We start from the raw sequence: 12,638 nt of genomic DNA, 5'->3' as shown, positions 1-12,638 counted from the left end.
ACAAAATTACTGAATGAGTTTTGTCAAAGACGGCTGCCACATGTAATGCAGGTGAGGTGGAAATTTAATACCAGACTAGTGTGCACTGTCCACGACAAAAGAATTGAGCTGGTTTGAGCTTTTCCAGCACATCCTTGACCACAGTAAACATTTTGACTGGGAAACTGCACACTCTGCGTCTGGACACCTGGCACACTTAAAAAGTTTTTTTTTTTTTCTTGTTTTTTTCCTTTACTGGCATTTTCAACATTGCTGATGTGCTTGCTCTTTGGGATTCTACAAAGCAAGACTTTAGACGTCTGGCCAGAATTACAGATTTTCAGTGTTGAATTACAGTTTTGAAAAGGAGGGAGAGCTAAGTTCGATGACATCTTTGAAAACACCGTACTGGCGGTGGGACAGCAAAGCACACCGCATGGAAAGCCTGATGCTCACTCCCACTACAGAGAGCTTCACGTAGCTGTAATCAATAACATACTCACAGAAATTAGGAACAGATTTGAAGATCACAAAAGACTGATGTTTGTTGGATTACTAGATTCTGAGCAGTTTGATAAAGTCAAGCAGACATTTCCAGAGGCAGAGCTCAGGAGTCTGATGCAGAACTACTGTACGGTGTACAGTTTGACCTGAACAGACTCAAACCTGAGCTCAAAGTCATGTATAACATGTCAAACTTTCGCAGTAAAAGTATAAGTGATCTCCTGAATTCTCTGAGGTTGACAAGCCTTGCAGACAGTATGGCAGAACTTTATGCACTCACATTACTGTTCCTAACAATCCCAGTGTCTACAGCCTCTGTGGAACACTCATTTTTGGCTCTCAAACAGATAAAAACCTATGCAAGGAACACAACTGCACAAACAAGGCTGTCTTCTTTGGCGTCTCTCTACATTGAGAAAGAATTGCTCAATCAACTGAAGCAAAAAGGACAACTGCATGAGGATGTTATTGCCTATTCACCCTATTCTAGCCTACTGTTGAAATTGTTAATCAGATGTCTTTGTTGTTAAGAGCTTGTGGGCAGCATAATAAGTGCATTATTTGCATATGGCTGCGTTAGCTATAACGTGTGTAAGATGTGTGTATGTGTTTTACAGTTGCTTACTGAAGGCCCTGACTGAAATCCCATGGTACACCACTGACTATAATGTAACAGACTACCGCTAGCAACCGGCTAACAATGTCCCTTTAGTGGCTCTGTAGAACGTGTTATTCGTTTTATGTGCCTTTCTGAATACGGATTCACTACGGGCACATCCCTAGATAGTTTGCTTTTATTTCTGTGGTTCACTGTAATTATCACTGTAATTATTTGGTGGAAGATGCAGCTCTACCTCTGCCATGTTAAATTTACATTCTATATGACTCTCAGGAAACGCGTCGGTCTCCGTAGTGTTGTGATACGTCATACTCACATAGCAGCAGTTGTGATGAGAGAACGTGCTTGAGAAACAGTTTAGAGAGGAGAAATCAATCTACATATAGAATATTGGTCACTTTCTGAATACAGTTTTTTACAATCACTATGACAATTTTTTCAATACTTTTAACAATTTTCCTAAACTCTTATCGCAGTTAGCACAACATCCGTCAGGCTATACAATTAACACATTTCTTGTTGCTTTGACACACAACGTATACAGTTAACACAAATTTAAAATGCTTTAACTTCTTTTACAAACAAGCTCAACCAAGACCAAAACAATGGATTTTTACTGCCAAATTTACAAATACTTTCACACTATATAGCAGAACAGATAACATCATGTTCTAAACCTAACTTACAGGCTAAAGTCAAAGTGAACACCTGTTCATATTGCGAATTGAAACACAAATATATCCACTGTTTTTTATTCATTAATGCAGGGGTCTCCAACCTTATTTCATTCGGGAGCTACTTTGTAAAAAATGAAAGCGGCTGAGAGCTACCCATGTTATATATGTCAGTCCTGTGTTCCATGTTTTCCTCCCCCACGTGCTTTCTATGTCCCAGTTTTCCCATGTTGATTGTGTTAATTTAATTCCAGGTGTGTCTCGTGAATTCCTTGATTAGTCCCATGATTTAAGCCCTGTGTGTTTCCATGTCTAGCATGCTGTCTTGAACGTCGATCCTGTGTCCTACGTGTGTTTCCCTAGATGTTAAATAAAGACTGTTGATCATGATTCTCCTGCATTCTCCTCATTCCTCGTTCCTCGCTCCTTGTTCCTCGTTCCTCACAGTAGGCACACCGTGACAGAAGACAGCACCGAAAACTGAAAGTAAATGGCGCCCCTTCTCCCCGTTTTTGTTTTCGTTTTTTTTTACGTTTTTTGTTTTCCTTGGCTCCCCCCGCGATTATGGAGATCGCGGCACGCTTCATTGAGCTAGCCCGTAGAGATCTCCCCTTCGTTGAGTATGCCAGGGAGTTCTGCGGGCTCGCCGCGCCGATGGCTTTAGATGACGCCACCATCAACTCTTTGTTCTGGCACGGGACCTCCCAGACACCACGGGACTAAGCTGGAGGGAAGGGATCCTCTGGTGTCTGGAGAGCGTCTGGCCCCAAGCCAGAACCAGCCCGCCGGCCGTACCGATGTCAGGCCCGTCGGCCGCGGCATTCTCAAGTCCGCCGGCCGTTCCTCAGTCAAGCCCGCCGGCCGCTCTGAGGTCAAGTCCGCTGGCCGCGCCGATGTCAAGCCCACCATCCGCGCCATTTACCCATAACCAAAAGAGGAGGATGAGGTAAAAAGGACTGATCTCTGCCCTCATCCTCGCCCCAGAGCGCCCCCCAGAGCTCGTTCCAGTGTCAGCTCCAGCCCCAGAGCTCACTCCAGTGTCGGCTCCATCCCCAGAGCTTGCACCAGTGTGGGCTCCAGTCCCCGAATCCAGCCCAAAGAGGGCTCCAGTTCCCGAGTTTAGCCCACGTAGGGCTCCTGTTCCTGAGTTTAGCCCAGAGATAGCTCCAGTCCCCGAGTTTAGTCCTGAGAGGGCTCCAGTCACCGAGTTTAGCCCCGAGAGGGCTCCAGTCACCGAGTTTAGCCCCGAGAGGGCTCAAATCCCAGATTTTAGCCCCGAGAGGGCTCCAGTCACCGAGTTTAGCCCAGAGAGGGCTCCAGTCCCAGAGTCTAGCACAGAAAGGGCTCCAGTTCCCATATCCAGCCCAAGGAGGGCTCCAGTTCCCATGTCCAGCCCAAGGAGGGCCCCAGTTCCCGAGTCAGGCCTTAGCGGTTTAGATTCTCCCCAAGGATTTTTTTGGGGGGGGGGGGTAGTAGGGGTTCATCCGTGGAGGCCAGGCCAAGTGCCGTTGCCAGGCTCCCCGAGCTCCCTACTCGCCATGGCCCCCTGAGCTCCCTACTCCTCCATGGCCTCCTGAACTATCTGCTCCGCCGCATCCTAGTCTGCCTATTCTGCCATGGCTTCCTAGTCTGCCTGCTCCGCCATGACTTCTTAGTCTGCCTGATCCGCCATGGCTTCCTAGTCTGCCTGCTCCGCCATGGTGCCCCGAACTGCCTGATCCACCATGGCGCCCGAGCTGCCTGATCCACCATGGGTCCCGGAACGGGTACCGCTCTGGAAGCCAGCCGTCCCGTGTCTGCCCTGAGGGGCCTCCAGAGCGCCCACCCCACCATTTTGCAGCACAAATGCATCACAGTGTAATATGTGTTTAAGTGAATGGGAATGTGTTTAGAGTTTTGCAAAAAGAGTGCATGCGATTTGCAAATAGAGCTTAACTGCCTGAACATGTTTAAGGTTTAGCAGAAAGAGTGCTTTATTCAACAAATTGGTTTAAGCTAGAGAGAATTTGGTTCAGAGAGTGGGGTTTAGTGTTTTAGCAATTCAGAAAAACTGTAAAAAAATGATGGCCGGATTTTAAACTAACAAAAAATATTCATAACATGTTCTCTACTGACATGTAGTCTACTACATATTCAAGTTTTGACCATTTTTAAAATAAAATGATAACAGTTCAACCTTTAAACCACTTTTTTTTTAATAAAAATGATGAGTCAGAATGATAAATTAAATTGTATCTGCTCCATAAACAGTTCTACCATGATAACAGTTCAACCTTTAAACCACTTTTTTTTTAATAAAAATTATGAGTCAGAATGATAAATTAAATTGTATCTGCTCCATAAACAGTTCTACCTAAGCTAATGTGCATTCTAAAAATCTCAACAGTTCTGATAACAAGGTAGCCTATTTTCCATCGACCGGTTAAGATTTACAACAAAAATTTGGTCCCATTTTCGTACAAAAATATGGCAGACAGACTGAATGAATTTGTAAATCCACAGTTTGAAAGCAGGTGGCGCCTATGAACTGCAGAACAGAGCTGTTTCCACGGTAACCTCTGTAAACAAAGCTGCTGCTGTGCTTCTAAACACTGTTTTAGTATGCATTACACGGATGGAAGACTTAAAGCAAATGCTATCGAAACTTTTCTGAAGACAGTCGGTTTCCTATTATGCATTAATACAAATAATTCAGTCATACTTTCTTTCATATAATTTCCCTCAGTAGTCTGCCTTCAGTCATGTTTTCACACAAAACGAAACTACTCTGCGTGTTGCGCCTGCGTGAGACTCTTAATAACTTTGATTAAAGCTGAGCAGTATTTATTGTGAGTTTTTCAAATCGCGATAATCGAATACGGGTTTAATGATAATTCAAATACGAAACGGGATAATTAGAATAACCTCATGGCCTATATGTCAAGTATGTCTTGGCGAGCTACCTCCAATCAGGCCACAAGCTACTGGTAGCTTGCGAGCGATGTGTTGGAGACCCCTGCATTAATGAGAAACAGCTGATTGAAGTTATGCCAGTAGTGGGCCGTCAGGGCCAGCAAAGCCTTCTCTGCTGGCCTAAACACTATCAGAATCACTAACTTAGTTTTAAAACAACGGTTTCATTGCCATTTATTTAAGCCAACAGACGCCTGCACTGTCGATTCTGAAGGCCTTAAGGCAGATTTCCTTGACCCTGGCAACACGATTGCTGAAATATGATTGGATAAAAGCTCTAATAGAAACATACACTACTGGAAGCAGTGCAACCAAGATAAAAGCTATGTAATGAAGAGACTAGACTATTGGAAATAATTGAATACACATTAATTTAAAAATATATTAACCAATCATATTTTGAGCTGGCAGCACCAGGGTGTGCAATGACATCTGCATTTTCTCGTCCTTTGATTGGATGGTCAGAGAGCGTACTAGTCAAAGCTAGCAAACAGCATCACTAAATCAATTTTTTTTTTCACAGTATTATTACTGTTTCTCAGGTTTAGATTTTCAGTGCATTTTGGAAAAATATTTGCCTACTGTAAATCTAAAAACAGTAGTATTAAATCACCGTGAAAAACAACCACACACCTCCTCGGCAACGGTGCTGTGAAAGACTCATCGTGAAGATGAAAAACCACTAGAGTATGGTAGGTTCATTTTCATTTTTGACTTTTTTTTATTGCTTTATGCGTTGCATTCTGATGTTATTTGCAAGATGTAAAGCCAGGTTTAAGTTTTCGTAAGAATATCTCTAACTGGTCTTTTCCTCCAGCCGCAGTGCCGCTGGTAGAGGCAGACCAGCGGGGAGACTCAGCGTGAAGATTAGATTCCTGGGGTACGTTAAAACATATGTATACACTTTTCTTCATAGTCTAGTATGAATTATTTTAATGTTACTTGCTCGCTTTCCCAGTAAATCTGTGCTAACTAGTAATTTCCTCCCGCAGCGCACTGGCAGACCGGCGGGGAGACTCGTGAAGATGAAAAGCAGTACAAGTTTGTTAAAATGTTAGGTCAAATTTAAAACACATGTAATCACCTTATTTGTTTTATACCAATGTTATCTGTAAGGTATAACTACGTTTGAGTTAATAAATGTCTGTAAAAACATCAGGTGGACTGTATTTGTGTCATTTTGTTAAGTTAATGCTTCAGCTACAGATGATGTGTGTTGCGCAGCTGTGGCAACTTGTTGAATTGTGTTATTGTAATTGGGTTTCTTGCTTTAGTAATGGCATTCATTCTCGCTATGTTTGCATAGTAGTTAAGAAAAATGTTGTAGTACATTTTATTCTACTTGCCTCAAACCACATACGGAAGCTCAAGTGCACCAACAGCACTTCAGCTATCAAAAAAAAAAAACATCAATTATTCAGTAAATGTACATGTGTTGTGTATTATGATGTTATATTTATATGTCATATCCTGGGAGGAGCTGGACAGAGGTAATCTAGTTTTCCACTGAATTGCACCTCGACGGTACAATGCTGCTGATGGACTCGCGGCTGAGATGACCATATGCAATGCTCTTTCATCAGGTACATTTTCATGTGGAAATTTCTAAACCAAATCACAGCAGAAACTCATTACATCATTTCCCCATACTTTATAATCTCCATGATCCCATATAAAGAAAGACTAGTAAATACTATAGCATATATTCTTAACTGTGGTGAAATGTTTAAAGACTGGTGGTTTTTAACTTTACTATAATTACTAAATTATACTACAGTATACTACAATTTACTATTTGTATCAATGTCATGTAAGATGTATGTTGTAATAATAAAATAAGTACCCAGTACGTAGTGTAAAACATATACTGCATCATATATTTTGTGTTATTACAATAAGGCAACTTGTTCTAAAACACAGTAGGTCATGCATACCACGCAATCTTAGAATAGGTACACCTTGTTTATGAAATACTAACAGTATAAATACTTTTAATTTTCCAAGTCATTACCCCCTTATCCCCTAAACTTTGCACATTGTTTCTGTTTACCTACATGTACGTACAGCTGTAAGTTATGCTTACGCGGAAAATTTCGATCTGTGTGTCATACATACCACGTAATTTCAGAATAGGTGCCCTTTAGTTATAAAATACTTACAGTATAAATGCTTTATAATTTCGCAGGTTATTACCCCCTTATTCCCCAAATGTTGCTTATTGTTCCCTTATACCAGGAATCCTCAAATCTGGCCCATGAGATCCACTTTCCTGCAGAGTTTAGCTCTAACCCTAATCAAACACACCTGAGTATGCTAATCGATGTCTTCAGGATCATTAGAAAATCACAGGTAGTTCAGTTTGATCAGGGTTGGAGATAAACTCTGCAGCGCATTGGCCCTCCAGGGCAAGATTTGATGAACCCTGCCTTATACCTACGAGTAGGTACTGTGGAGGTACTCTATAGTTACAAATAAGTACGCTGTAAATTCTGTTTAATTATGCAGTACATTGCGGGCTGTAATCTAAAGTTTACCCATTTTTGCGTGTAACCCATCAATCAAGGTTTTACTGGTTAGTTTGGTCTATTTAGGCCCTGCTAGTAAATACAGTAACTACACCTGACAGCAATAGCATATTTCTCCACTGACACCATAAAAGTAACCATATATTATGACAGGACAACATTTCAAGACGCTTCAAGCTATAAAAAGATCAAGGAAAATGTCAGTGGTTCAGTTTAAACTCACCAGTGAAGCATATTAACTGTGAGTTGCTGATGGTTGAGTTATAGACTGGTTTTCCTCTCTCTGCTGTGCACACATAAACTCCTGTGTGTTTTAGAGCAGCAGAACCGACAGTGTAGTTTCCTCCAGCTCCTCTGCTGCTGTCTGAGAGCAGCTTACAATCATTGCTGTTGCCTGTATAAAATGAAAAAGTGCAGTTACCTCAAGAAATGAGCAGTAATTTTTACATGAGTCTTATAAATTACCTCTGTTGGTATAATCAGAGTATTTAGATTGATTAAATGTTTTAATCGCTATAATATTTTTTTATGAAACCAGTTTATTCAGATGTTACTACATGAAGCACATTATATCTTACCTGATGAGACAGTTACAGTGAACCAGCTGAATGTCCAGCCTGTAGAGGAGCCGTTAACCTCACAGATTGTGTGTGTGTGTGTGTGTGTGTGTGTGTGTGTGTGTGAAGAGTTGATCAAACTCACCTGATACTGTCAGTGTAACTTCTTCACTGATGTGTAAGCTGCGTGATCCTTTTGTCTCTGCTCCATAACAGGAGTATTTACCTGCGTCAAACTCAGTAACAGGACTGAATGTGAGTTCCTGTAGTTCACTGAAAACATTGTCTGAATCTTCTTTATACCAGCCGTACTGCCAGCTAGTGCCTCTCTCAGCATTTATGTCACATCTGAGAGTGACTTTCTCTCCTCTGAATACATGTTGAGCAGGTTTAATTGTCACTTTGGCTTTTGTTTTTTCTGTACAATAACAACAATTCACAATGAAAAAATGTGCTGCTTTTACTGTATGAACACAGTTACTTGACTGTAAAACACACACGCTAAATCAGATGAGACTGAAGTTTTGTTCTCTATAGCTGTTATAGTCATTTATATAAGATCTGTCAATATACAATTATTGAGAATTGGGAAAAAATTGGAAACCGTGCTAGGCAAGTTCAACTAATACTTCATTCCGAAAAATAATATAATCCATGAGAGAATGTGCTTTTACACACATTACACAGAGATGTTCATCCGTGCACTTTATAAGTTAACAGAGAGTTGTGACTTTGATGCACAGAAAACTGAGAACATCCGAGATTGTTTTTCAACAAGATTTCCAACAGAAGATCTTGTCTCACTGCTCTGATTTTGATTTCACAGAGAATGTAAGAAATATGTGTTGTTTTTGATAGAATCATGGTTTGTTTCTGTTTCTTGTGTTTTACACCTCATAATTGTCACATGAATAATTTAACTTGTTAAAAGGGTGAGTTTATAATCATAATAAAATGTAAGTAATTCCTCAACTCGCAGTACTCATATTTGATGAAATATATGACTCAAATTGACTCACCTTCAGTATGTTCGGAGTAGATGTTTGAAATCAGCACTAAAACGCAAAGAGAAAAACTCATTACATTGAGCAGATAATTATGAAGTTGGGCAAATATAAAGATATTGTATGGGGACTGCATATGTGTCTAGATAAACATGAAAACATCTGACTGGTATTTTATAGATTTGGTTATAGCAGAGAACTGTTTCAGGAACTTGAAGACAACAGTCTGATCACGAGCAGAAGAATAAAGACAAACTCTTACTGCATACTAGTGAATATTATGACAACAGTGACAATAACTGCAAAACAAATCAACAAAATGGATTCAACACCATTATAAAGCACACAACTGAATTACAAACACACTGGTCTACAACACTGACTCATCTTTCATGCATACATCAAGGACTAGAGCTGAATTTTAAACTCTGAGAGCAGCAAGAAAAGACATAAATCTAGGAACACTAAAACACTTGATCGTTTACAAAATATAATAGCAATTCCACTGAAATACATTTAGAGAAAATAATACTCACAGAGCACAAGAGGAAGTTGACTGAGCTCCATACTGACTGAATGATGGCAGACGGTTAAAGACACAGACTGTGTTAAAGACTCAAGACTTCCTGAAACCTGCAGTCAGATCTTTAGGATCATGTTGTCATGACCCATTCAGTATTAAATAGTACAGTATTTTTCTGCCATTATGAGAAGTTGTATTCTGTTGTGTTCAATGAACAAGGGAAATGAAACAATATTTGTATGTCTCTTTATTGTAATGGTGGTATTAGTTGTGTTTGTAATTAGGTATTTACATGACAATAAATTGAACAATGCTGCTCCTCTCTCAGTGGTTAGTGCACTGGAGCTGAAATAGAAGAAACCAAACCACAACTATGAGCTCACATCTATCTGTTTCTATTCTATCAGGCCTCTGACACAGTTTAATATTCATACACCAAAGCATGCGACGGGCACATTTGCAAAAACAAATTTAATGCTTATGAATTCCAGTTTATCTTAATGAATCCACCTTCTTTATTTGAAAAAAGTTTTATTTTCAGCTCCCAGAAGTCTCTTTTATTGTGTTAGATCACGAGTCTTTTATTGTCATTTGAACAGTTTACACATGGTGGAAAACTAAGCAGTGAAATTTGTGTGGTACTGTAGACTCTGAATAACAACAACAAAAGCACAGCAATGCCGAATACAAAAGTAAAATATAACATGACAACAATGCAGACTACACTGGTCACTGTATATTTCACACTGTTGACTAAGTAGTGACACAGTCTGTAAAAAACTGTAGCAAATCTGAAGAAAGAAACCATTATTTGATTTTTTCTTATGAATATTTTTAGAAAAATACAGCCTACATCAGACACCAGCATCAATATTTAACTGAGAGAATGATGTGAAAGAGGAAGTACAAGAGAAAGAATAAACAGCTTGCATTAACTTAGACGCATTACTAAGAATTTCTAATAGACCCTTTGCAAAGTCCCCCCCCCCCGTTACTGTTGCTATGTCCGATAACCCATGATGCTCTCATGCCACATATCATGTTTTTCACAAAATACAGCAAAGAGAAAACTGACAATGCACCAACAGACAGGAAAGAGCATGTTACTTTAGGTATAAAACAAAGTCTCAGCTTTCAAATTGTTTTATATTTTTTAAATCAAACAATAAATATACTTTTGTGGCTCTTTAATGTGTCGTGACAGATAATTGTAGCGCCTCAGTTCAAGCGGCATGCTAACCGATAATCTCTTCCACTTTACTAGTTATAGCATGAAGCAAACATGAATGAACATCAGAAGGTATCTTGTTTTATAACCATTGAAAGACATCAATACACACCATTTTTCATGTCCACCAATGTTAATCTACTCTGCTGTCTGGTTTGTTTGTCAGACAAAATGCCAGATTCAATGTTATGATTGGTCAGATCGCCTGTCAATCAAACTCCCTGCGATGGGTCAATTGATGGTGCCATGATGCCAAATAAACCACATGCAGTGTGAAGAGAAGCTCATATCAGTGGTTTTCAGAGCTTGTTATATTAGTGCTTCTTCCAGAATGAGTTACCAGCTGTGTTGTGTGCATCTTGGTTGCAAATTACTCCGGTGCTAAGAGAAATTAAACTCTTTGGATGGAACTGACACCCCTTGAGGAAGGCTATATATCAGACCTCACCTAATACAGTCCTTTCAGTCATACTCCAGAATAATGGTCCTTTGAGCCGGATCTGGCATTTCGCATGGACAAAGGATTGATCCAAGTCAGTCAGCCAGTATTCTCTCACACAACACAGCTTGCACAAGGACTTGGAAATGCTGCAGAGAACATCCCTTCACCTTCTTCAAGAGTATCGAGTCCTATAAGTCAAGGGGTCCATGGGACACCTTGGATGAATGGCCTGTTGCCTACGAGACGAAACGTTCTTTTCAGAATATGGATGACACTAAACTGCAGCCACCTTGTCCCAGTTACGTCCCAGTGCAGCCTATTCACCATCCTCAGCCTTCTCCATATCACCGGCCATGGGAAGTACAGCAGCCTACTCCTTTACCACAGACATCTTACACTACACAGGATAGGCCATCCATGCGTCATGAAACTGCATGCTACCATCAAGGGTCTACGTTGTCTCCGTCAATGCTCCAGCCCACCTATGGTCAGCGACAACAGACAACCTACTCCACAGCACCATCCCTGAGGCCACCCCAACCCTTTCCTATTACTACTAGAGGCTCCTCACTCAGTTTGAATCAGGGGACTGTCTATCAAAATCTGCCCATCCCAGCAGAGGAAAGCACTGTAGATCCTCAAAGTGATTCTAACATGCTAGACATTTTAGGAAAGATGATGAGTGAACTCCAAATCATGAAAGATCAGATTCTGGCTGCCACACCTATGTAGGGTATCAGAGCAAATCAGACAATTTAAGATTCGATCAAGAACATGGTTGAAACAGAAAGAGCCAAATTCCACAAAGAGGCCCAGGACAACAAGACAATGTAATAAATCTGTCCACGATACCTTAGCACCAGCCAGTCTGAAGCAAGTCTAATAATAATAATGATAATAATAATAATAATAATAATTCCTTACATTTATATAGCGCTTTTCTGGGCACTCAAAGCGCTTTACATAGAAGGGGGAATCTCCTCAACCACCACCAGTGTGCAGCATCCACCTAGGATTATGTTCATGTTGGGTATGTATGAGTTTGAAAATTAATGCTTGAAACGTTTCTTCCAATCAATTCTTTGTCAAATGTATCATATTCTTGTTATAGAAATCATGTCCAAAATTATACTCCGCAAGAGCAGGAAAATCCGTACCATGTGACTGATAAGATAACATGTTGATTTATGTATTGAGAGGAGAAACATCGCAACACCCCGAGCTAAGACAATATCTAATTGGTCAAGAAACCATTTGGGATGTGTCCAACAGCCCGGTTTAAATACTCAGGACACCATCAAATTATGCTTTTAGTCATGCTTTTTGCCACTGCTTTTTGCCTGTGAATTCTTCGAGCGCAGTTCCAGCATGCTTCGGCCTGCACGCCCGCTGCTACTTAGCCACAATGAGAAGAAAAAACATCTAGTCTCATTACTTCTATTCCTTTATTTTAGTTTATTTTCTTTCCGTTGAGAGTTTCGTGTTCTGAGTTAAGTTTTGCAGCAACGCCGTGTCTCCGAGTTTACCTCGAGTCTGTGACCGCCTCAAAACTTCAACCAGCCCACAACTCCGCATCTTCAGCCAATGCCCAACCATTGGCTTCCCAAGACATCACTTCAATGACTACTGAA

At 40.5% G+C, this 12,638-nt stretch overlaps 1 protein-coding gene across 1 annotated transcript in view; it reads right to left on the bottom strand.

Moving 5' to 3' along the window:
• Nucleotides 1-9,381, bottom strand: part of LOC107660298 (uncharacterized) — a 30,834-nt gene extending 21,453 nt beyond the window's left edge. The window contains exons 1-4 of the mRNA XM_016449578.1: nt 9,351-9,381; nt 8,830-8,865; nt 7,956-8,228; nt 7,477-7,647 (exon numbers count right to left, since the gene is read on the bottom strand). Coding sequence (XP_016305064.1) covers nt 7,477-7,647; nt 7,956-8,228; nt 8,830-8,865; nt 9,351-9,381 — 511 coding nt within the window. The remainder of the gene's footprint in view (nt 1-7,476; nt 7,648-7,955; nt 8,229-8,829; nt 8,866-9,350) is intronic.
• Between the last annotated feature and the right edge of the window lie 3,257 nt (nt 9,382-12,638).

This window comes from Sinocyclocheilus anshuiensis, unplaced genomic scaffold, assembly GCF_001515605.1.
Source record: "Sinocyclocheilus anshuiensis isolate Anshui unplaced genomic scaffold, SAMN03320099.WGS_v1.1 scaffold1807, whole genome shotgun sequence".
Classification (NCBI taxonomy): domain Eukaryota; kingdom Metazoa; phylum Chordata; class Actinopteri; order Cypriniformes; family Cyprinidae; genus Sinocyclocheilus; species Sinocyclocheilus anshuiensis.
This window is presented reverse-complemented; position numbering and strand designations above follow the sequence as displayed.